The 24,217-nt window shown below is 49.7% G+C and overlaps 10 protein-coding genes across 10 annotated transcripts; 7 read left to right on the forward strand and 3 right to left on the reverse strand.

Moving 5' to 3' along the window:
- Nucleotides 1-207: 207 nt before the first annotated feature.
- Nucleotides 208-2,997, forward strand: N7525_008344 (mitochondrial elongation factor MEF2; the record flags this gene model as incomplete). The annotated part of the gene is made up of 1 exon (XM_061214365.1): nt 208-2,997. One exon carries the CDS (start codon nt 208-210, stop codon nt 2,995-2,997), a length of 2,790 nt encoding a protein of 929 aa, XP_061068796.1.
- A 348-nt stretch (nt 2,998-3,345) lies between these two features.
- On the reverse strand, nt 3,346-4,913 carry N7525_008345 (GTPase-activating protein GCS1; the record flags this gene model as incomplete). The annotated part of the gene is made up of 4 exons (XM_061214366.1): nt 3,346-3,750; nt 3,827-4,603; nt 4,742-4,810; nt 4,872-4,913. 4 exons carry the CDS (start codon nt 4,911-4,913, stop codon nt 3,346-3,348), a joined length of 1,293 nt encoding a protein of 430 aa, XP_061068797.1.
- A 705-nt stretch (nt 4,914-5,618) lies between these two features.
- N7525_008346 (uncharacterized protein) lies at nt 5,619-6,942 on the reverse strand (the record flags this gene model as incomplete). Its single annotated transcript, XM_061214367.1, has 4 exons — nt 5,619-5,972; nt 6,046-6,249; nt 6,325-6,625; nt 6,740-6,942. The coding sequence occupies 4 exons, from the start codon at nt 6,940-6,942 to the stop codon at nt 5,619-5,621; spliced, it is 1,062 nt and encodes a 353-aa protein (XP_061068798.1).
- Nucleotides 6,943-8,751: 1,809 nt separating this feature from the next.
- N7525_008347 (DUF2985 domain-containing protein) lies at nt 8,752-10,856 on the forward strand (the record flags this gene model as incomplete). The annotated part of the gene is made up of 4 exons (XM_002568780.1): nt 8,752-9,442; nt 9,501-9,896; nt 9,949-10,023; nt 10,075-10,856. The coding sequence occupies 4 exons, from the start codon at nt 8,752-8,754 to the stop codon at nt 10,854-10,856; spliced, it is 1,944 nt and encodes a 647-aa protein (XP_002568826.1).
- Nucleotides 10,857-11,283: 427 nt separating this feature from the next.
- On the reverse strand, nt 11,284-12,174 carry N7525_008348 (uncharacterized protein; the record flags this gene model as incomplete). The annotated part of the gene is made up of 1 exon (XM_002568781.2): nt 11,284-12,174. The coding sequence occupies one exon, from the start codon at nt 12,172-12,174 to the stop codon at nt 11,284-11,286; it is 891 nt and encodes a 296-aa protein (XP_002568827.2).
- A 2,044-nt stretch (nt 12,175-14,218) lies between these two features.
- N7525_008349 (hydrophobin family protein) lies at nt 14,219-14,712 on the forward strand (the record flags this gene model as incomplete). The annotated part of the gene is made up of 2 exons (XM_002568783.1): nt 14,219-14,513; nt 14,567-14,712. 2 exons carry the CDS (start codon nt 14,219-14,221, stop codon nt 14,710-14,712), a joined length of 441 nt encoding a protein of 146 aa, XP_002568829.1.
- Nucleotides 14,713-15,630: 918 nt separating this feature from the next.
- Nucleotides 15,631-17,260, forward strand: N7525_008350 (uncharacterized protein; the record flags this gene model as incomplete). The annotated part of the gene is made up of 2 exons (XM_002568784.2): nt 15,631-16,760; nt 16,840-17,260. 2 exons carry the CDS (start codon nt 15,631-15,633, stop codon nt 17,258-17,260), a joined length of 1,551 nt encoding a protein of 516 aa, XP_002568830.1.
- Nucleotides 17,261-17,895: 635 nt separating this feature from the next.
- Nucleotides 17,896-19,584, forward strand: N7525_008351 (MFS transporter; the record flags this gene model as incomplete). Its single annotated transcript, XM_061214368.1, has 6 exons — nt 17,896-17,955; nt 18,026-18,046; nt 18,103-18,160; nt 18,218-18,891; nt 18,943-19,045; nt 19,100-19,584. 6 exons carry the CDS (start codon nt 17,896-17,898, stop codon nt 19,582-19,584), a joined length of 1,401 nt encoding a protein of 466 aa, XP_061068799.1.
- Nucleotides 19,585-19,911: 327 nt separating this feature from the next.
- N7525_008352 (agmatine deiminase family protein) lies at nt 19,912-21,120 on the forward strand (the record flags this gene model as incomplete). The annotated part of the gene is made up of 1 exon (XM_002568786.1): nt 19,912-21,120. The coding sequence occupies one exon, from the start codon at nt 19,912-19,914 to the stop codon at nt 21,118-21,120; it is 1,209 nt and encodes a 402-aa protein (XP_002568832.1).
- Nucleotides 21,121-22,380: 1,260 nt separating this feature from the next.
- N7525_008353 (type III PLP-dependent enzyme) lies at nt 22,381-23,855 on the forward strand (the record flags this gene model as incomplete). The annotated part of the gene is made up of 3 exons (XM_061214369.1): nt 22,381-23,080; nt 23,144-23,710; nt 23,764-23,855. 3 exons carry the CDS (start codon nt 22,381-22,383, stop codon nt 23,853-23,855), a joined length of 1,359 nt encoding a protein of 452 aa, XP_061068800.1.
- Between the last annotated feature and the right edge of the window lie 362 nt (nt 23,856-24,217).

Genomic DNA, 24,217 nt, shown 5'->3' on the forward strand with positions numbered 1-24,217 from the left:
GCAAAAGGATCTGAGTAGTTGAAGAGGCAGGTGTCGGAGTGAGCTACGTATGGAGGAATGCGTGCGCCAAGCCTCGCGATCCCCAGTCCGCTTTGCGGTCCGATTTTCTTTGCTCTAGAGCTTGTTCCTCCAACTGTATCAATAACAATAACATACAGCCCCAATGCCAATTTCAACATAATTTCTTATCCTTTTATTCCATATTACATGAGCGCGTCCCCTTGGAATGCTCGTGGCTCCGTTGTTGCGCTTTCCCCCGGGGTGCGCTGTATGAGCTCCAATCTATATAAGACACCGAGCAATGCTACATGCAAAAATACATGCTCCTCCCTCAAAGGTCTTCGCTCCAATTATAGACAGCTCCAACGCTTCTCCACGACATCGGCATGCCAGGATGAAGCTTTGGACCGAACCCGGAACATCGGTATTATCGCCCACATCGATGCAGGCAAGACTACCACTACGGAGCGCATGTTATTCTACAGTGGTTTCACGCGGCGCATTGGTGATGTGGACGAAGGCTCAACAGTGACTGATTTCCTTCCCGCCGAGCGTGCACGCGGTATCACTATCCAGTCGGCCGCCATTACCTTCCATTGGCCTCCTGGAGAGGTAAATGCAGCGTCAGGCCCCCAGTCTGACGCGCATAATGAGCCAACTCCGCGCTCTGCTTACCCGCATACTATCAATTTGATTGATACACCTGGCCACGCAGACTTTACATTTGAAGTCATGCGGTCTCTACGCATCCTGGACGGCGCCGTCTGCATATTGGATGGTGTTGCTGGCGTTGAAGCGCAGACGGAGAAGGTTTGGAACCAGGCAAGCACATATCGTATTCCCCGAGTCATTTACGTGAATAAGCTAGATCGTGACGGGGCTGCGTTTGGTAGAACGGTGCGAGAAGTCGCCTCTCGCTTGGGTGTCTATCCAGCAGTCTGCCAGATACCGTGGTTCCAAGGAGGCAACGGCCCTTTTATCGGGGTAGCAGATGCGATCCATCTCCAAGGACTACGATGGAAAGAAGGCGAGGATGGCCGCACTGTGAAAGTGGCCGACCACCATCAATTAGAGGCAGAGGAGCCGGCCCTGGCCGCAGAGCTGCGGCGGGCACGAATTGCCTTGATCGAGCTGCTTAGTGAGCATGACGAAGAAATCGTTGAGAAATTCTTTGAATGTGAAGAAGACCATCTCGCGGTCTCGTCAGCTGATATCATCGAGAGCTTGCGCCGGTGCGTGTTGGACCAGACGAGTCGGATTGTCCCTCTGTTTGCAGGTGCCAGTTTCCGGAACATGGGAGTCCAGCCATTGCTGGATTCTATCGTGAATCTTCTCCCCAGCCCACCCGAAGCTCCCGACGCAGAGGTGAGCATTGGCGGTGTCAAAGGAGGTCTGCGGGACCTGCTGTCAGGAGACTTAATTGTGGAGCAGAGCGAGAAGGCGTCCGCGCCCTCTAAAGGGAAACAACCAAAGAAAAAGAACTTGGCTTTGCAGACGAGCTCAAAGGATGCTATTAGCAAGCTCCAAAGCTGTGCACTAGCATTCAAAGTAGTCAACGACGCAAAGCGCGGAGTCCTAGTCTACGTGCGGGTCTATTCCGGCTCCTTAGATCGCAACAGCCTTCTCTTCAACACAAACCTCCACCTATCCGAACGTGCTCCACGTCTGCTGAAGATGTACGCCAACGATGCCGTGGAAGTGGATTCCATCCCTGCCGGGCATATCGGAGTCGTAGTCGGGCTCAAACACACCCGGACAGGCGATACACTCGTGTCCTATGCCGGCAACAAAGCAACTCCCCCGGAGCCACTTACAACTCTCCAACTCCGACCAATTGCCGTTCCACCACCGGTATTCTTCACCAGTGTTGAGCCGCACAGCCTAAGCGAAGAGAAGCGCATGAAAGAATCACTCGCACTCCTCCTCCGTGAAGACCCCAGCCTCCACGTCAATATAGACGAAGAGTCAGGCCAGACGCTTCTGAGCGGGATGGGCGAGCTGCACCTCGAAATTGCGCGTGACCGACTAATCAACGATCTCAAAGCCAAGGCCACAATGGGCCGCATCGAGATCGGTTACCGAGAATCCGCACTTGGCGCCTCCAACCCAATAACCAAGATCTTCGACAAGGAGATCGCCGGGCGGAAGGGTAAAGCAGGCTGCACGGCAGTCGCAGAGCCACTGGACGAAGACCTCGAGTCCCAAGAGGTAGACGAAGCCACGCTCCTGGTTGAAATGTACGACGGCAATCAGATCGTCGTCCGCGCCCCCGGTCTACAAATTGACCGTTCCTCCCGTGGCGAAGAAGAAACCAGTCCATTCCTCCCACCAGGCATGGACCTCGTTGCGTTCCGCACAGCACTGCACAACGGAGCCGTGGCAGCGCTTGCCCGCGGCCCTCAATTCACCTTCCCAATGCATAATACACGCGTCACACTAACTATCGACCCGGCCGCCGACCTCTTCGGCACCGAGACAACCACCTCGGCCCTCTCATCTGCCGCACGCCAAGCCACTGCCGCTGCGCTGCAGGACGTGCAGTTTGGCGCGGGGACAACAATGATGGAGCCAGTGATGAATGTGATTATCAGCATCGATGAGGCGAGTCTCGGCTCCGTCGTGCATGACATTTCTTCCTCCCGGGGTGGACATATCATCTCACTCGACGAAGAGGTACCGCTACCAGGTACGGACGCGTCGCCGACTTCTGCATCCGCACTTGAAGAGGAGGCGCCGCCCCCCATTGATCACAGTCGTGTTTATGCGCCACCCGACCCATTCGAGACGCCTTCTGTTGGAGCGGAGATCCCTGTTGCTGCGACTCGGCCGCGCACGATTACCGCAAAGGTGCCGCTTAAGGAGATGGTCGGATATCTCAAGCATTTGCGGAGTTTGACAGCCGGTCGGGGAACTTTTGTCATGAGTGTTGACCGGTTTGAGAAGATGTCTGGTCAGAGACAGAAGGCTGTGCTTGCGGAGCTAAGAGGCGGGTTTTGATTGCTGACTCTTTGGTGTCAAGTGAATAAACGTCGGATTCAGCTTGAGGATTTCTTGTATATCATCACGCCTCATAGTATCTCACCATTGTACCAATACACATGTATTCTTCTACTTTTCGGACACCTTCTATATCGCCGTGCCAACTGACACCAGGTCAAGCTAGTATAAGTATATGGACTATGCATCTGGCCTTCCCTTCACAGAAGAGGGAGATTCTAACAAGGTATATGCGTAGTGCAGATAAAAGGCAGGTAGACACAAAAGGGCAATACGGGACATAAAGTCATGGGACCTGAATAGCGGTCCACAAAAAAACATAGAATATCGAGCAAAGTCGCTTATATACTACCAGTTGTCATCCCATTCATCCTTGCCCTTACCCGTCGTCGAAGCCGTCGTATTCTTACTCTCTCCTGTCTCGGCACCCGAAAAACCAGGTGTAGAGTTAGCCAGCGAGGAGGCAGTGGGTCCCTTGCGCATGGCAGCGGTTCCAACAACATCAGACCGTTGAGACCGTTGTGATGCGCTGCGGCGGTGGTTGGATGTCTCTTGGTCGCCCAATGACGAGAAGTCGTCCCAGAAGTCACGGCGCTCAGGCTCCACACGATTACGACGTCCGTCACCACGTCCATCTTCTCCTTCCACAAACTTATTGAACTGGTCTGCAGCGCCGCGGACCCCTGTCTGCAGGTTCTGGCCGAGTGTTGAGGCATGGACGCGGGCCTGGGCTGCGAATTCGGACTCGGCCAGCTGGAGATTCATGTCAGTAATTGCACCGAGAGAAACCACACGTTATAGAACTCTTCAAGCGAGGTCGTACACATACCTGCTTAGCCGTTGGCTGTAGATAAGCATCATTAACCTGTTTTGCGCTCTTACCAACCGTCGACGCGAACCACCCAAATCCTTTGCTGAGAGTGCCCATTGGGTCTTTCTGAAGATCTTCAAACGGCTGACCACCACCGCCACCACCCCAACCACCCAATCCCCCAAAGGGCGAAGAGCGACGCTCACTGGCAGAGGGCGCAGGCATACCACCCCCGAAACCAGTAAACTTTCCACCCTGTGACGGTGGCAGGTTGTCGGCACGACTGGCATTATCATTGCCCAGCTTCGCAAAGTAAGCCTCGTTCTGTTCCTTCTTGCTAGGCACACCACCCCGGTGGCTGTCACCGGAGCGAATGGATGACGCCGCAGGCGACCCGGCACGTCCGCCAGATATAGCACTCGCGCCAGCCCCAGCAGCACCGCCCAAGCTCAATGGAGTGCTCGAGCGCGAGGGATTATTCTTCTTCTCCTGACCCTGGACGTACTCGCGGCCGTCGACTTTGCACGATAACCGCTCTTTCCATTCCTCGCCCGACTCGCTTTCGTATCGTTCTTTGATGGTCGAGTCTTCGAATGTCCGGCCTTCTGAGACAGTAACTGGGTGTTCGTCGTAGAAGGACTTCCAAGGATCGTTGCCTCCCAGCTCCATGCGTTGGATCTCGGCGTGTTTGAAGGCGTCCATGGTGATGGAACGAACGAAGGAAATGTGCACGCCTAGCCCGCGATGTGTGCCGGCGCAGTTGAGGCAAATAAATGTTCCGAACTTCGGAGAGGCCTGGTTAATGTGCCCATGGCAGGCAAAGAGTTAGCAGGGTGTGTGGTTTGCGGGGTGAGGTTGTGGGTTGTTCGGGGTGATAATGCTTCTCGAAGACAATATCAGGGCGATGGGCGAGGGGAGATAGGTAACTCGTACCCATTGAGGCGAAGGGGCACCGCAATCGCAGCACTTGTCATTTCCATTCGTCTTGGAGATTTGGAGGAGCTGTGGCACATGCCTGTGTCAGTGACCATGTCGCGTTGCGGGATTTGATCAGCCAGCACACCTTTGTCCTCGTTTCCGGGTCGACTTCCCACATACGAGACATAGTGAGAGACTATACAAAGAAAAGGCGACCAGATGAGACGTTAGGGAACGCAATCCAAGGGAGTGCGCTAAGATGTTGTAGGATTTAGGTGACCCGAAGTCGAGTAATTTACCCCTTTTTCCTCGTTTCAATGAGTTGCGCGGGGATTGAAAGGTACTGAAGACACGAAGTTGATGCAATTCGCTCGATGGTAGAATAAAAATCAATTAAAGAGAAGTGAAACAATATAGATTCTATGTTTTGCCTCTGATCGGCAAGGATCGGACTTTCGCGTCATCCCCAATCGAATCGGGTACACCCACTTTGTATACACATGTCTATTGTATACATATGTAGGTGTGGACTACTCTTAAATCCAATATGCCGGGTGGCAGATCGTCATCATTTAGTAAATGTGTGCTAAGGTACAATACAGAAGGCGAAGTAAAAAAAAAAAAAAGAAAGTCGTTAAGGACGGAGAGCGCATCAGCTAAGATGGCTCTCCTGCATGGTCAACTGATCCATGTTGTCCGATAAAAAGTCATGAATCCAATCCCCAATTTCCCCCGCAATCGTTGAGTAGCTAAGATATTCACGGTGGTCTGTAGCTTACAGAGCACTATGATCATATCGATACGATCCTCCCTCGAGTCCTTCCCTTCTGTTTCTCAACTCCAGAGCCAATTAACAAGTACCTCATTCGGTCAAGTGGAAAGTGGCGGGCATTTAAGCCTGAGTAGTGACGGCAGGAGCAGCGTTCTCCTGAGCAGGAGCAGCAGGGGCAGGGGCAGAAGCAGGAGCAGTCTCCTCGGTCTCAGCCACAGCGTTGATATCTTCATCTTCCTTACCGGGGCTGTCAATGGCGACCTTCACAGCGATGACGCGACCATCAATGTCCTTGCCGTTCATCTCGCTGACGGCCTTGGCCTGGAGCTCCTCCGAAGCAAGGTTGACGAAGCCAAAGCCACGGGTCTTGCGGCGCTCGTTGCGAGCTTGCAACTTCTTAATCATGAAACGGGGGATCGGACGCAAGGCAACCTTGGCAGAGACAGGCTCGTAGGCAGCGAAGATCTCCTTGAGCTAAAGCGAGAAAAGGATGTCAGTCAATGTAACCCCAGGCGGAGAAAGGACGGAAGAAATAGATGTAACCCACCTTGTCCTCAGTCAAGTCGTACGGCAGGTTGGCAACCATGACCTTAGTCTTAGAGGGAATTCCATCCTCGGGAGGACCGCGCTGCTTCTGGGGGCGTGCGGCGCGGGCCTCACCGGCCTTGGAGGCAGTGTCCTTCTCATTTGTGGTGTCAGCAAGGGGGGTCTCGCTGACAGGGGCCTCGGTGGTTTCCTGGCCATCCTGGGCCTTTTGCAGGGTCAGCATCCATTTCAAAGTGTCGATGTGGGTTGACTCGAGGAGAGAAAGAGTTCGGGCACATACAGCACGGCTACGACCGGTACGGCCACCACGGCCGCGGGCACGGCCACGGCCACGGCCGCGACCACCAGCACGCTTGCGACCCTCGGCGCCACTGGCACCCTCACCGCCGCTGACGGCACCTTCCTTGGCCTCGGCGGGCTCGGGCTTGCGGGCAAGCTGCACGGACACCTTGCGCTGAAGGATCTCCTTGCCAGAGAGCGCCTCAATAGCGGCAGCAGCTTCAGCAGCAGTAGCAATATCCACAAATGCGTAGCCAACGGGACGGTTGGTGCGGGGGTTCACCGGGATCGAGGTGGTCTCGCTGAGAGATGAAATGAGTCAGAAATCGTCCAATAAATGATGGTTTCAAGCGTTTGAATGTTTGTACAAGGTGGGGTAAAACGGGTGTGGTCCCACAGACGCCAGAGTTACTCACATGGTGTAGGCCTTGAAGAACTCCTTGAGCTCCTCCTCAGTGGTCGCGTATGCGAGGTTCCCGATGTAAAGACGACGACCCTCATCTGCACTGGCAGCCGCGGCATCGGCAGCCTGGGTAGAAGGGGTAGCACCGTTGGTGTTGGGCTTATCGGTCAGAGTGGTCGCAGCCACGGAGTCAGCAAGTGCGTCGACGGCAGACATCTTGAAGGTTGAGATGTTGATGGATGAAAAAGTGTCGGGTTGTTTATTTGCCTAAAGCTGAAAGAGACTTGACGGGAGGTGGAGCGAGGGAAGGAGCAGGGTAGCTTCGTGCCCTAGATACCGATTGAAAGAGAAGATGGGATTGAAGTTTTTGATGCACTGGATCTTGAAGAGAGGGAGGAGGAGGATGGGAGAAGGAGATGGAAAGGGAAAGGAGAGGCGGTGTGGCACTAGCCCAGTGAGAGCTCGAAGTGACGGGACAGGTGCGATCGAGGTACTTTCCTTGATGCTCACCGCCTTGACCAGCCCCTAGCCAGCCCCCAACTAAACTAAAGCCCACCCCTAAATGGCCCCTAATCTTAGGCTCCGACCCCCCAAGATACTCCCCGAGCTCCTTCCTCAGCACCTTTTCCCCCGCCTTAGTTAGGAAAGTCTGACTCAGAACAGCTGGCCTGATGTCATTCTGGAGACCAATTGAACCAATTGGGAGCTGTTCCCAGCTCCCATTTTCCATATTATTCCACTCTCTACGGAGTATTCCACTACTTATTCCACTCTATCTATTCTTCACTGCACATCTGCATATCATCCAGATTCTGCATATATGCATATACCCGTGTGACTTGTCTTAGAAATAATCAGCGGATCTTCCATCTCATTTATCTCTTCGTATTCTCTAGGTTGTACGCCTTCATATTCATCTTACATTGTGGAAAATAGTAGACATGGATATACAATTGTCTACTCCGTACAGGACTCCATCCTAACTTTCATATTCAACTAAGATTATCCAGTTATAACAGAATACAAGGTCTTGGACCAGGCTACACAAGGTGAGACACAGTGACAATATCCACACACAATAGTTAACAGTTAACATAGTTGTCTAAGAAATTTCTGTTCAACGTGAGCTCAGATTTAGAAACAAACTCATTGCCCTGGGTTTATTTTCGTCAGTTCATTCCCTCGTCTATTCGGTTTGCGACAAAAACATTCGCTAGTCCAAGGTCAAAATCCTTCACGGACAGCTTTGGTCTAGTTTAGTAGCACAAAGATTCACTTTTCTGAACGTTGCAGAGTCAACTAAAAGATCCTTGCCTCGGTAGATACATATTGGTTTCATTCAACTTATTTATTTGACATATTAGTTCTCCTTGTCACCATGATATACTATTATTTAAATAATTCAATAACCCCAGAATGACCATGGAATGAATTAATCTAATTTTTTTTATGAACCCCACCCCGTTAATCATTATAGCCACATACGAAATACCTAACGTACAATGTAGATCTACAACATCGTACATGGGGTCTAATGACGTCCTAGCATCGCATAAGATCTCGACACCTTGATTATTAGGCGGACATCAAAGCTTGGCACAGCCGTAGTTTATTGTAGTAGTTTATTGGCTATAAGTCCGGACTTGCCACTGTGGGGAGTATATATACAATTGGGCCTCCTGACTTTCAACCTTGAAAAGAGACTTCTTCACAAAAAAAGGAGAGCAAAATAGAACCCTTGAAGTGCAGAACAACTCAATGAAGATCGACGGTTTAGCGTGATATTGACGGACTGCGAGCTCCACTGGCTCGTCACTGGCAAAAAACAAGATTCGGGAAGAGCTGAGTCAGCCTTGGATTTAAACACCCCAGAGATCCAGAACATCCAGGCCTGTTTTCCATGTGGACCAAACCGGGGGAGTTTGAGGGTCTTGGTTAACTTATATTTTCGTTTTGGTCTTGGAGGGCTACTTGTATTGTGCGCGATCTTGTCACTAACCTCCCGGAACTCGTCGCTCCAGCAATATGGATCGCATCGACCCGGTCGAGGACCCCAACGCCCCCAATGGGAACCCTCAGGGGACCCAACAACCCGCAGGGCAATCCCCAGAGTCCGGCCCCGTCAGGCCAACAGGTCCTACCCCGTTGCGCACTCGAGCCGACTCGCGTACGCGACGACCGAGTATTCGCCTGTCTCGCTTCCCATCTATCCCTTCGCTAGATAACGCCAATCAACCGGCGTCTCAACCAGAGAGTCAACCACCGTCCTTCGAGCCGCGGCCTATCCGATCCCCTCCCCCTAATGAAGAGGACGAAGCATGGCTGGCAGGCCGGCGGCGCAGCAATTCGGAGCCAAATCAGAGACGATGGTCATCTCCTTCTGCTGATTCCCTATCGCGAGTGGCGACTCCCATGCGAATGATGCCTGTGACCGAGGAATCTTCACACCGAAGTCCAATACCACCCTCACCAGTAGCAATATTGCCAGGTCAAGAGACTCACTCCGATGGTGAGCAACTTGATCCGGAGCACGGCGAAATCCCTCCCGCAGCGCGACCGCCGGGCCGGCTTCGGCGAACTAGTCAGGCTGCGTTGAATCGTTTTTCTCGAAACCGTGCAAGTACAGTGACGGGAGCTGCACCAACTCTCGGCACACAGGAGGAGCAACGCCAGAATGAGTATGGATCTCACGTGGTCGACGTGCTGGACGTGATCGGTAAGCGCTGGTGTCAAGTGTGATACAGAAACCATAATCTTAACTTACCCGAATCTAGACCCCGAGGTATCTGCCCTTTCCACTCTCACCAATGTTCAAAACTCTCTCTTTGTGCCGAATTTGGGTGGGTTCATCAATCGCACGCCCACCTATACTATTACACGACCACAATACTCTTCAGATGAGGAACAGGGAATTACAACGGACGAGAGTGAACCGCCCGTTGGCGACAAGACTAAAGAGCGACCGACTTTAGAAGAACTCCGCACTTTCACGAGTATGTCCTCCGTGTTGCGTGGTCCCAAATATGCCGTTCTCCCAGAAGGGCAGGGACTTGAAGGATGGACAAGAGAAGACTATGCCGAACTAAATGACCATGTTCGACATATGCTTCACTCTCGGCGGTCCAAGTTCAAACGGTCCATGAAAGGATTTAGGCAATACGTACAGAAGCGTGAGTGATACTCCCCACCGCGACATTTTTGCTTAATACTGATTTCGCCTAGCCCTCGGCTTTCTTGTAACTCTATACGCGACTTTGATAACCCTGTTTGGTCTGGCCTGGGTTCTCTTCTTGATCGGTGAGATCGTTTGACGTAATTTTCTAGCCAGTATGCTAACAGTCACTTCAGGTTGGATCAATGTCGGTGGAAAACAAACGTATGTTATCAATGTCATAGATAACGTTTTGGTTGCCCTGTTCGCCATCATGGGTGATGGACTGGCTCCTTTCCGCGCTGTCGATACATATCATATGAGTTTCATTGCCCACTATACATTCTTGTCGTGGAAGGTTCGTCGGAAGCGAGCACTACCAGGCCTGAAAGACAAGAATGACCTTCCGTCGAAGCCGGAGAAAGCCGTCGACATTGAATTTGGTGACACGGCCAAGGAAGGCGAACACGAATTCTCTGTTCTCGATGCTCGCCAACAGTTGCGATTGATGCATCACCAAAACAAGTTCGCAAAGTCGCATACTTTCTATAAGCCGCACGAAACCATGACCCACCACGCCTTCCCCCTACGCTTGCTCATTGCTATTGTCGTCATCCTTGACTGTCATTCTTTGCTCCAAATGGCGCTTGGTGCCTGTACCTGGAGTATGGAGGACCCCCATAAGCGCCCATTCGCGCTGACGACGGTTATTCTTTGCTGCTCCATCACTTGTAACATCGCAGGTGGTGTGATGATCATGATTGGTGATCGGCGAACCCGAAAGAAGGATGTCGTCGAGCGGCTCTTCCGCCAACAGCTGACCGAAGAAGCCATGAAGAAGATGGAAAAGAAGAAGATCAAGGAGGAGCGCCGCAGTGCTCAGATTGAGCGGTCCAGTGCCCAAATTGAGCGGTCCAGTGCACAGATTGACCGCTCTAGTTCTCAAATCGACCGCGCAGTGCCGTACGGCGGCACCTGATCACAGCAATTTCCATGTTCCCACTTACGAACGTCATGACATGGGCATTAGGGACGTTGGTGCAGCTGCATCAAAGCCTTTCTTTAGTTTTGCCCCACGTGTACAGATCACTGGATGTTAATAATTATGGCTTTACATATGCTAGCGACGGAGTTTCGCTGGATCTCATATAGGGATGGCTTTCGCTTTTTATGGTCTTGTTCTCTGGCCTACGGCGGTGTTTCCATGGCCCCGTTGCTTTTGGCTGATATAATGCAGTGGCTGTGCCCAGGTGATATATGGTTGATCTTTGAATATACCAGATATTCTGATTACTTGATGTAAAATAAATGAAGCTTTTCAGCCATGTGTTCAATGGATATATGAATGATGTGACCCTCACACAGAATATGTATAAATTTCATAAAATTAAGAGAAGGCCAGAATCTCAGGTAGTGATAGTAACCTTCTCCCCAACCCATCTCCCCTCACCCTTAATAATCTCCTCAAAAATCCATTCACCAACTAAAGCCCGTGAAATCGTATATCCAATAGCAGGATTCCTCTCTGTTCCACTCCTCACTTTCCCCAGTCCCACCCCTTGACCCCCTTCGTCCCCCTCACAAACAGGAACCCGATGATCCCCCGTCAAAAGGCTAGGCCTCACAACAACAACCCCAGCAGCAAGCACCCCAGCATGTCCCAGCCCAACCTCCTTATCAAGCAATTTCTCCATCTGCAGCTTATCCGCATGCGGGATCGGCAAGAGTATAGAGTACATAGGCCTGAACAAGACCGGCACATCTTCATTACCAGGCGAATTCCCCGTCGTCGAGATTACAGTGACCCTTGGCGCAACATCACGATACGCCTCGAACGAGGCAAACCGCTCCGAAGCAATCTTGGCCAGCGCCGCCAGCAGCGCGCGCGTCGCCTGTTCTGTGATATGCGGGTTCGAGAGCTCAATGTGCGGTAGAGCAGGCATGCGCATCTGAATTGTTGCGCATTTCGATTCCTTAGTAAAGGACATTGTTGGTGTGCCGCCTAGACCGGAAATTATACTTGTCACAAGAGTGCAAGCCCCATTGGGTGTGCTGCTGGGACCGGAATTGGTGATGAGGGTTTTCGTGATGCTTTCTACATCTGTTGCGTCGCCTTCAATTATCTCCAGCTGACTAGAGAGGATCTCTTGTGTTATGCCAGGCTGTGAAAGAAGCAGCATCGTGAGTTTTGATGGGGTGCGGGCCAGGGCTCTCGCGTTGTAGTCGTTGAGAAGCGTGTAGGTCAAGCAGGCGTTGGCACAGCCGCCGGTTGCTCCGAAAAAGGCAATGGTTGTCATTTCAGGGATTGGGTGTGCAGATCTCCGTGTTAAACTTGGAAGTTGTGGATTTTTAGATTTTAGCTTGTAGAATTGAGCCCTGAAGTTCGATTGTATTGCCTCGAGATAGATAACCCTAGGGATTCAAGGAGCCTTTATACTAGTGATCGGTATATACCAGTTTCCAATTGGAATCATATTGACGCTTGAATATCTGTCCGTCTCCGATTGGACCTAGATAAAAGTGAGGTTATAGTACTACGCACCTACAATGTTGTAGGTAGGAAGAATGCGGCCGTGCAAACTAAGCCCGGGACAACTTGCGTACGCTAGTCCGGAAGTGGTTTAGTGGCGGGAGAACAACTCCCCGATGCGGACGAACTCCTGCTCCATTGAACCTCAATTGTCAATGATCTGGATTGTTGGAAATATATGAACAGAAAGAAGCACTGCATTTTAATTCTTGGAGTAGAGTATATGCTATCTAAAGAGTGGAGTGTGGGTGGAATAATATCCGTGGTTTTGGCATCTTGTTCGAGATTATATATATATCTACCCTGACATTAACTATAGCTCACCATAAATAAAATAATCATTCCAACTACACAACTATTGTTTTGATCATCACCAAGTGTCGTCAAACTGTACTGCCCGAATTCATAACTGCAGAGACCCTAGAACACCAAGCGATATATGCTTCCGTGTACAAGATTCAGGTCAACTAACAACCAAGCTCTAGTTAGAACTAAACCTGTAGAAAAGAACTAGTTACAAATTCTATTATTAACCTGGTCTGCTTTTCATGTAACTGTCGCATTCGACCCGGGCAGCAGTCCCAAATTTTCACATAATATAGGTACAAGCATCGACGCAGACACCAGACAAGAGTTCTTGGACATGGAGTAGCCGTGGTTCAGCTATGATAAGGTACAATTTGAGCTACTCTCCACTACCAGCTCTTTACAGCATATAGTTCGGATCCTTCCAGATACCAGATAGAAGTTCATTAATCTCATCTGGAATCTCATCGCCCTGGGATTATCGGATCTGAAAACGTTCGATCTAGATTTGCATCGAGAAAGGAGAGTGTAGATCACCGGTTGCCCATCGTAACATTACAGGGTGGAAAATCTGAACTCAGCAGGATCGACGTGGGTCCGTCGATCTCGAATGCCCTGGGATTGAGACATAGGCGAACAGTGGATCCAAGTGTGGATAAGAGACCTTAATGTAACAGGGTCTCTTAACTATAATGTGCGTACGAGGGCAAAGAGGCAATGATGTAGAGGGCGCCACAAAGACACGCTGCCCTAATCATGGTTGTAATGAGAGATGGGCATCGGACAATTTTTTGCCACCCGGACGCCCTAAACGCCTCAAAACGCCCTCAAGGTATGCTATTCGGTGATACAGTCATCAAATGATCACATTTTTGCGCAGGGACAGTTTTGAAACTGCAGGGAATTCGTCGGGAATGATGGTAGGGGCTGCCCTCGCCCTGACTTCTAGAAGGACCCTGCATTCGGACATCTGGTTTACAACGTATGTGTATGGTTGAGCCTCGTTCAACTGGGGAACCATGTGAGGCTCGCACGGCTAGAAAATATGTAAGTCCAAATTTGGATATCCTAGAACTAGATCAGGGAACAGGGTATGTTGTAGTCTTGACAGATACCGTTGCGTTGACAGGGCGGAATGCAGGGACCATGCATCACCAGGAAGGGGGAACATCTCATTGATTGCAAAATTCCGGAATCAAGGGAGGGCCAATGATATTGCTAGGGAGGTAGAGATCATCGTGGCAAGTTCGGGACCAAACCCTTGCATAGCTACATTCCAGCAGCAAAAATGGGAGGGTTGTATTTGGCCTTTACCATGAACATGGATCACCTCGTGCCCAAACACTGTGACTTGAAGATAAAAGGCTCATCATCTCTATTCTCTTTTTATATATCATCCATCTCTCTACTTCTCTACCTCTCTCTGCCTTCTATCCTCCTAATCCTTCCAAACCCATTATACTTATACGTACAAGATTTTAATCTTTCAATACCCTATCTTCAAGATGCAGTTCACTCTCTCCGCCGCTGTCCTCGCCTTTGCTGGCCTTGCCGCTGCCGTCCCCGCTCAGCAGGCGGCTCCTCGCTTCTCCGTCCCCGACAGCCTGACCGTCGAGCAGGCCCAGTCCAAGTGTGGTGACCAGGCTCAGCTCTCTTGCTGCAACTCTGCCACCTACGCTGGTGACACCACCGATATCAACTCCGGCATGCTTTCTGGCGCTCTCTCCAACCTCATCGGTGCCGGCTCTGGTGCCAAGGGCCTTGGTATCTTCGACCAGTGCTCCAAGCTCGACGCCCAGAGTAAGTTCTCCCAACCAATATTTTGGCCGTATCCCTCACTAACTTTGCTCCAGTCCCTATCATTGGTATCGCTGCCCAGGACATCCTCAACCAGAAGTGCAAGCAGAACATCGCCTGCTGCGCCAACTCACCCTCCGAGGCCAACAACGACCTCGTCGGTGCCGGTCTTCCTTGCGTTGCCCTTGGCTCTATTCTCTAAGCGCGTCGTCCCGGAGCCAGTCAGCTTTGCACGATGGAAAAATTACAGGAGCTCTGTGGTGTACTTTGTTCCTGCACTTGTTATTTCGTTCGCAGTGTGATCCTTTTCAGAGAGTTATAATATCTCGCCTAATACATAAACTTTGGAATTCTCCTCATTAAGCTTGTTTCTACCGTGGCATGTTATTGTAGATACCAGCGCATATCCATCTTAGCGATCTCGGCCATAAATTTTACTGAGCGCAAAAGGACCTCGGGAGTATTTTCCAAGGTTGCGGAAGGGAACAAACACCTAAAGGAGCCACTACACCCTGTGTACGAAGAAAGCCGCTAGTTCTCTAATATAATATAAGGCTTTCTAGGGTGTGCCTTGGCTTCATAGAGGACTTTAATAGATAGAATGCCAGGTATTGTATTATAATGTAGTTCTTCAATACCGGAAGAGTGCAATATTGATTGAACGATCTTGGAACGATTAACGACTTGTATAGACCCCATACCAAATCTGGAGAAACGGACATGCCGTCTATCGCATGATAATTGCATATTGGGGAGTTATATTTGCGAAAGCAAGAGCCTTATGTAGTCTCATTAGTTGTTTTCTCCTCAAGGAGTCTCGTGTGGTCTGCAGGAGTCAGAATCCTATTGAAAGATCCCGTTACCTAGAAGGCTCGTTGGATATGTAATTTATATACTTTATAAGGAAAAGTACTATAACTAGTACTAGTATAAGGGTGGATTTAGGAAGGCTTTAAGGTAATATGAACTCTTGGCGGGTGCCTGGTTTTTGATTCAATCATCACTCGATATAAAAGCAACCTTCGAACCATCTCCAGACTGTAGAATTAGCCTGCTATCCGACCTCTCGAAAATAAAAATAAAAATTTCAACGTACCTTGGAATTGCTGGGACCTCCGACATGCCTATCGAATGGACGGATGACTGGGAAGGCGAGACTCACCAAACACTCCCAAGATTGGTCAAGTCCTACATTGACAAAGAAGACTGCTCACACGCTGTTCGTGAAATCCTTCGTCTAACCGAACTTTTGATCCTGTCCAGCCACTTCACCGAGGCGTATTTGATTGCCTCGGCGGTGTTCACATTGGTAAAAGATTTTCAATTCACCGACAAGGGCGAATATCTTGCCTTGGAGATATGCACGCCTCCCACTCTAGAGGTGTTCTGGAGTGTGAACCAATCAACCTTCCCCCGACCCCAGAGGACACCTCCCTTCCATCGAAAAGACCCTGAAGCCTGGCTACCCAAGCAGCAATGGGGCAAATACCAGGAATGTACCCGTACGGGCTGGATGCTGGAACACGTTGGGCTCGCCGAGCCAGAGAGCCCCTCTTCTATTTGGCGTGAGACAGATGACCCAGCCATGCTGGCGATGTGTGCACGACTGCTAGCAAAAACCACCGCGCCATGTACGTATCCATCTGACGACTTAGCACGGGAAGCACTTGAGGTGGCGCTGAAACTCTATGCAAAACCGGATACACCGAGGGAAGAGTGCGGTTGGGGGCCCGACAAGCCAAAAAGACAGTCATATTTACTGTACCGGCGGCTGGCTGTCGAGCTCGCGATTCGCTTGGGTAAATTACAAACAGCGGCGGATATCCTTGGCCAAGGGCTCAGACAGGATTCATTTACTAACGGGGGTGACTTGAATGACTTTTTGATGGTGCCTGGTATCTACGGTGTCTTGCCTCTATTAGCCCGTGGTGGGAAGGAAAGCAATCCTTTCTTCATTCCCAAGGAGGATGCGGTGGTTATGGCGAGGGATATAACTGCTGCGCTGGAGCTACGGGCTGAGCATGGGAGACAGTGGGCGTTGCATCCATCTAAGGTTGGTTGGAGGGAGCTGTTGGATCGACTTGCTGAGGGGGCATGGAAAGCCCACCACAAAGAGTGTCAGGCCATGGGCATGAAGAGTGCCAAGGATATCTTGTATGAGCCTGCCACGGAGGAGGAAATCACGGCGGCGGAGGAGAAAGTCGGTGAATTGCCCGCTGATTTCAAGGAGATGGTTCGATTGGCGAACGGGTAAGTATTGCAGTCCCATCTCATGCCCCATGGGAAGGATGCATATGAAGGAACGTCCATGACTGACTAGATCACTTAGATTCAAGGGCGGCTGGCACTTCTTCGCAGGTGGCATAGCGGGCGTTCAATCTATCACCACAGAGGGAGGCGGCTATTCAGACGTTGGCTATGAGCATTACTACGATGAGTTGGGAGACTTCGATTATGAGATGATCCAACTCGAGCCGGGAAATGAATGCGATTCATTCGAACATTTCATTGTTCTCCCTAGGTATTGGAAGGAGGGTAGGATTCGGGCCGGAAAAGAAGCCAAGGATGGCGAATATCAGTACTGGCATTGGGCATCTTGGTCAGGGAGTGGAATCTGTCACTGGGATTCGGTGCGGGACTTTGTTTGTAGCTGCGTGGAGGAGGTAGAGGAGATGATTGAGAAAGGCGAAGAAGAGGACTGGGAACCAAGCCCGTATGTGGATTATCCGGGGGAAGTTGATACAGCTTGAGGCGTGGCAGCCCGATTCACCGTTTTGGGGATGGGGTGTTTGCAGAATGTCTGGAGTTTGTGGTCGATGAGCTGATTCAGAAGATGATATTTCATAATTCAGGCAGCAACACCCAACATCAGGCCTTTCTACGTTTCACAGAATTCGTAGAGATTTCCGAATCTGTCCGACCTGGCCTTTGAAATGTTGCATCCAAGTTGATAATCGGATATTTCAACCAACTACTGTACTATTTCTATTTGTCTTAGAGACACGGCCATCCACTGCAGCGATTTGCTTCAATATTTGAGATTGATAAATATAGGCATCCATATTCTCAAATCCATATGCTATGCAGCAACATCACCCACGCATCTAAACCAGTCAGAGATCAGCAGCGGTCCGAGGATCTCCCTTACACATCTGCAGCGTATCCCTCAACGAGGACCTTCACCGAATTGTGGTTAATGCAGACTAAATCTTGGACTGGATACAGAAGAAAACATTACGCAGAACCAGCCCATCCAACGTTTCGAGTTGGATCATTCGCTTCAACTTCTATCTTCACACCGTCAAATATATCGCTACAGTGGTTGAATCGGCTCAGTGACCATGACTTGGTCGAAGCCATTCTTGAAGCTTCGCGACCAGCGGCCATGGCTGTTGCCGCTGAGGTCTTCACAATCCTTTATAGTGACAACGATCTCTCTGTCAATGTTCACGGTATTCACCCCGGCCTCCTGAGGTCTAGGAAAAGTAAATGACAGCTAATAAAATTCCATACAGGATCTCTTTCTCTATGCTATGGTACACATGTTCTGACTAAGACTTTTGATCCTTTCAAGGTTACCTGACTGCTGCAGATTGTGCCCGTCATGCCTCAGGCATTAGTCTCACGAGCTGGAGTAGCATTCGAAGATAGTACGAAAGATTTACGAAGATAGATACTCATCTACTAATAACCATCTCTTTTGATAGGAGAGTATTGGAACATCGTGCTCCTCATCTCCGAAGCCGTCTCGGCACTTACATGCTGTCCGATATTCGGATACATGCTGGACGTCTCTGGAACACGCCAGGGTCCATATCTATCTGGACTCGTGCTATTGTTTGCATCTATGCTCGTCTTAACAACATCACACTCAGTGACATGGTACATCATTGCCAGAGTCTTCCAGGGCGCAGCAACGGCCATGGTTTCGGTAGCCGGTCTTTCCATTGTGACAGATGCAGTAGATAGAGCAAGCCTTGGGCAAATGATTGGATATCTGGGCACCGCCATGACACTGGGATTTATGTCTGGCCCACTACTGGGCGGACTGCTTTACCAAATTGGAGGATTCTATGCCATTTTTGGTATGGCTTTTGGCATTGTTACTCTTGACTTCTTTCTTAGACTCGCTGTTGTCGAGAAGAGGATTGCTGAACGTTGGCTGTGTCTCACTGATGGCGAGCGCCCAAGTCAGGAGAATGGCTATATCCCCCAGCAGCCGCCATACGGAACTCTGGGGACTATACCCACTAGCAGTCATACTGCCACGGAAATTTCTAAGACTACTTTTGCTCTGGGAAAGCTTTTAAAGCAGCCGCGGATTCTTATTAGTCTCTCGGCAGTTACTGTTGGGGCTCTCGTGGTCTCGGCATTCGACGCGGTATGGAATTCAGTCTTTTTATATTGGAGTCGCATTGACACTCCTACATAGACCCTCCCAGTCTTTGTGGAAAACACATTCCACTGGAATGTCCTAGGCGCAGGTTTGATATTCTTGCCAGGTGCTGCAGCGGCCATTTTTCAACCCTTTTTTGGTACGCTGACATTATTACCATACTTTGTTGCATGATCCTGACCTGCGTTTTTAGGATTCTTGTCTGACCGTCTTGGAGCGAGACTGATTACTTTCGCAAGCTTTGTCATTCTAGCCCCGAGCCTGATCTGCCTTCGTTTTGTCGAGGAGGACTCACCATCCCACATAGGTCTTCTTTGTGTGATGCTGGTTCTTGTTGGAATGTGCATCGACTTAAGCCAGCCGGCCTTGATAGTGGAGATACAGCGTGTGCTGGATGACATGGAAGCTGAAGACCCTGGAGTCTTTGGTGGTAGAGGTGCCGTGGCTCAAGCTTTCAGTTTAGAGAACATGGCACATTTTGGCGGGTTGGCATTAGGACCCATGCTAGGTGGATTTGTGGAGGTTCGATACGGTTGGAAAGTTATGACTCTTGCTCTAGGAGTTCTTTCTGCAGTAACTGCTATGCCTATGTTATGGCTCAGTGGTCCTATGGAGGAAGTCTCTTGGACTGAGTCTGCCGATGAAGAGATGGAACGTGAACCCCTGCTGACGGAGTAGTATGCGTTAGGCTGTATATGGTAGCACAAATATGGCATTTGTTGCATTTGTTTTGAGATCAGTTTACTTTTCTTTCGCATCACGAAATGTAATAAACGTTAAGTTGTCAGATATACATGAAGCCGAATCCATGTCCCTCGGTGATTGAATGGGGAAATACCATTTTGTACCAAGAACGCAAGTTGACAATTGTGAGTAACGTTGAAGTAGTCATAGTTACACCAGGTGATGTACGAGAATGATGAGGACTGAGCAATTGAATTGCATCTTTAAGAAGGAGAGAAACTCCTTGACATGAGAAAGAGCGAGAATCTACGGACTATCGACATGAAGCTTTTTGAACGATTCAGCAAATTGCTATCGAACCTCTATACTACTACACGTACATGGTTCCAACCCTCCCATATCAGTGATGGAATCAAAGTACAAGGCAGTTACATCTTCCCGGCAGAGTCAGAGCCCCATGAAGCGACAATCATGGGATTACCATCTCGATGTTCTCTACCCCCCGTTCAATATGATGCCATGTGCAATGAATTAGCTCAACTAGCGGCAGCGATCACTGAGTTCGAACCAGTTCGGCTGTACGTGAGGCCCGAAGAGATCCAATTGGCCGAGACTCTAGTCAAGACATTTGTGAAAGATGCATCAAAGATATCGATCATCCCATGTCCAATCAACCACTGCTGGGTACGGGACACAGGCCCCGTCTACGTGCGCGACATGACAGGCGCATTTCCGAATCGACGCTTCGCAATCAACTTCCGGTTCAATGAATGGGGTGGGAAGAGACCCGAAGACGACGGAATCTGCTGGGGTCAGCAATGGCCCTTGATGAACGAGAAAGCACTACAGGAAAACGCGGATTTTGCAAGGTGGGTAATCGAGCACGACCACGAGCCCAGCCCTGTTACGCATGTCGAGACTCCGGTTCGCGCCGAGGGCGGCGGTCTCGTTACCGACGGCGAAGGAACCCTGCTTATCACGGAGAGTAGCATTGTATGTGATGTGCGCAACCCGGGAATGTCCAAGGGTGGGATCGAGATTGAATTGAAGCGGTTGCTCGGGATTGAGAAAGTGATCTGGTTCCCTGGACGGCGTAATGTCGACATTACCGACGTGCATATGGACGCTGAGGCGAGATTCGTACGCCCTGGTGTCATCGCTTACTCGAAACCCCATGCCATTGCGATTGACCTGTGGCAGGAACTGTCTACAGAGATCCGGGAGATTCTGGATCGTGAGACAGACGCTAAGGGTCGGCGCTTGCAGATCCACCCCATCGAAGAACCCGATCCACGCGGCTTGGTGAAATCAGATCACGATGAACTATCGGCGAGTTATGTGAATTTCTATTTTGTCAATGGAGGACTGATTATCCCCAAATTCGGTGACCGAGAAAGGGATCAAAAGGCTCTGGAAATGTTTCAGGCGTTGCTCCCTGAGCGGGTGATTCGGCAGGTGTATGCCAACGCCATTCCACTTACTGGTGGGGTGCTTCACTGCGTCACTCAGCAGGTTCCTGCAATCAAGTGAAGAACCAATGAGTCAAGGACGTGGCATTGTGGAGGAGCACATTGGGTTTTCCAGTCAATTTCAAAATAAGATCGGTTTTCAAAGCTGTGTCAACCTGCATACATACGCTTAGGATCTGGGAACCAATTCTTACTCAGACATCGCACAGCATATAAGCTATGGGACATGTATTTGAACCGGATATTCCATCTCCCGGTCATTCTGACTCTAACTAGTCCGTGAAACCAAAGACTTCGGGGTCTGAGGAAGCTACCAGTGAGGATTCCAATGTTATGTACACCCTACGCCGGATGGAGAGCTGACTCCTCTAGACGTCAGAGGTCACAACTAGGTGGACCTCAGTCTGCATAAAAGAAGAAAATACATGAGTACATCCTAGAGAGCTTAAGGCCTCCGGAGTTCGACATGTCTTGGTCCTAAGTGTAACAGTATAATTGCCCGACAAAGCCGATAAATACAGTGAAAGATCGAGGACCCTAGCGGGATGATCTGGGGCATTGAAAACCACTCATCTCCAAAATAAAAGGCTTCAGGTGGACATTAGTTCAGCTGCGCCTCATTAGATGCATCACATCTGGAAGTGAAGTGGTTCGTTCCTACATGTCGAAACCGGAATTGGGTTTCTATGACAAAAGTATTGATCTATACATCAGCCCATTATTATTTGATTGTTGTTCCAACATTGGGAATATCACTAGAAATTGTATTCTAAGCTATTACCATATCTTGTCGCACTGTACATATCAGCTTGTACTCTGATGTTACTCTACTCCGTGTATTGTACTTGCATTCAGCTCCAAGGTAGCTATGTGCTCTTGAGCTGATCATATTCGATATATGGAGTACTTCATACCCAACAATCATGCAGAATTGCCTCGATCTAGTGATCTTCATCCTGCATATAAAATGTAAAGCTGGAAAACACATGTCAACTTGTTCAAATTGGCTTTCTCACAGGTTAACCTGGGGAAGTGAGGGCTTTATCCCGTGCGACTTATTGCTTATTCCTTTCCGTCAGATCCAACGTAATGCAGACTTTCAATTGCGTGCAAAACTTGTCCTTTAATGGTGTTTCTTCACCTGTTAGTCCATCCGAGCCTCTTCAATCCATCTGGTGTTCACCGAAGAACACTGTACATCACTCTAAACCATTTATACACTCCAGGGCTTTGTATTATAGGCCTATCTTCTGTAATGCTGTTTCAGTTACAGAACTCTCCATTTGCCCCAGCTCTCCTCGATCGACTACTCTCCACAATCATGGCTCTCCTCCCTCCTCCGAGTGAAGCCGTAACCGGCAAAGTCATACATGGCGGATATCGAAACCTCCCACCAGATGAGCTAGTTGATCTCGCAATTGAGAGTCACATTGCCCGTATAGTCAAACGCTCTCTGGTTGGCGGCGATGAATCCTTCTTCATCGCCGATTTGGGCCAGATAATTCGACAGCATCGTCGCTGGACCCAGAGTGTGCCCGGAATACGACCGCATTATGGTATAACGCTTCCCTTCTATTACGTCTCCTGCTTTCGGAATAGAAAGAATAACCCTTTTTATTTTGCAGCCGTCAAATGCAATCGTGACCCAACCTTCCTCAAAGTTCTTGCAGAGCTAGGGACAGGGTTTGACTGCGCCTCCATTGAAGAGATGCGCGCAGTCCTCAGCCTCGGCGTTGACCCAGCCCGGATTCTGTTCGCCAACCCATGCAAAGCACCCGCCGCCGTAGCCTTTGCACGCGAGGTAGGCGTCCTGCGAACTACTTTTGACAATATCGACGAATTGGATGCCATCAAGATACACATGCCAGAAGCTCAGCTGTTACTTCGGATCTATGCCAATGACGAGGGTGCGTTCATTTGTCTGGGCGAAAAGTTTGGTGCGCAGTTGGACACGACCGAGGAGCTACTTTCAAGAGCTTGGGAGCTTGGATTGAATATGATTGGTGTCAGCTTTCATGTCGGTAAGCATTTGCAGTACTTCGATGTTATACCTGGTCAGATTTATTGACCATTTGGAACTATAGGGACGGGTGCTACCAACCCAGCATCATTTTGCAAGGGCATCAAAGATGCACGTCTGGCATTTTCACAAGCTGAACGTCTAGGTTTCCATCCCAAGATTCTCGATATCGGAGGTGGCTTTCAAGACGATTGCTTTGAGTCCATGGCCCCCGTTATTCGGGACGCGATTCGATCGGAGTTCCCAGCTGGTATCACAACGATCGCAGAGCCAGGTCGGTTTTTTGCTCGTAGCGTGTATACTCTTGTATGTCGAGTGATTTCGCGTCGCCGTCAGCTTGGGAGTGCTGCCCTATCTGGTGTTCCAGACATGCTTTATCAAAACGATGGCATATACGGGAATTTCATGAATGTGATTATGGAGAAAGAGATCATGGTTCCTTATTTGGTCAAGAATAAGAAGGCCAGGGTTTTATTGCACAAACCAAAATCAGAGGATGCTTTGCAAGTAACAGATCATCGTTACTCGATCTGGGGACCTACATGTGACAGCACCGATTGTGTTGTGCGCGAGGTGACATTTGACTCCGAAGTCAAGGTTGGAGACTGGCTCAAATATAAAAACATGGGAGGTGAGTATTGCCATTTTATACTTGGAGGTTCAATAGAACTGATCGTCTTCCAGCATATACAAGTACCACTGCTACTCAGTTTAATGGCTTCAGCAGCACCTATGACACGTTTTATATCAACAGTGAAACATTGCCTGACTATTAGCCATCCTGGTGTTTCCTTCACAGGGTATTTGTGGCCTTGGACCCATTAGTGTTGGGGTGGCTCAGTCTCTCGCTCAAAGAGCCCATCGTGGATAAGCTGAAAATGGCATGATATATACGATGGCATATCAGCAGGCTTTTAGAACGGAAAGGCAAACATAGCCGTGGCCCATGAATGACGGCCTTCTTGAACATGTTGCCGACAATCGGAAAACATGTTAGCAGGATTTAGATCGCTTACACGATCTTCTGGAAATTCCAATTGTAAATTGATGAATAGCCTGCATTCATTCAGCTTGAGCGCGCAGCCTCTCGCATATATCTATACCGAAAACCATAGCATCCATGACTATAATAGTAGGA

This window comes from Penicillium rubens (genome assembly GCF_028828025.1).
Source record: "Penicillium rubens strain IBT 27055 chromosome Unknown utg000003l_segment0_segment0, whole genome shotgun sequence".
Taxonomy (NCBI): domain Eukaryota; kingdom Fungi; phylum Ascomycota; class Eurotiomycetes; order Eurotiales; family Aspergillaceae; genus Penicillium; species Penicillium rubens.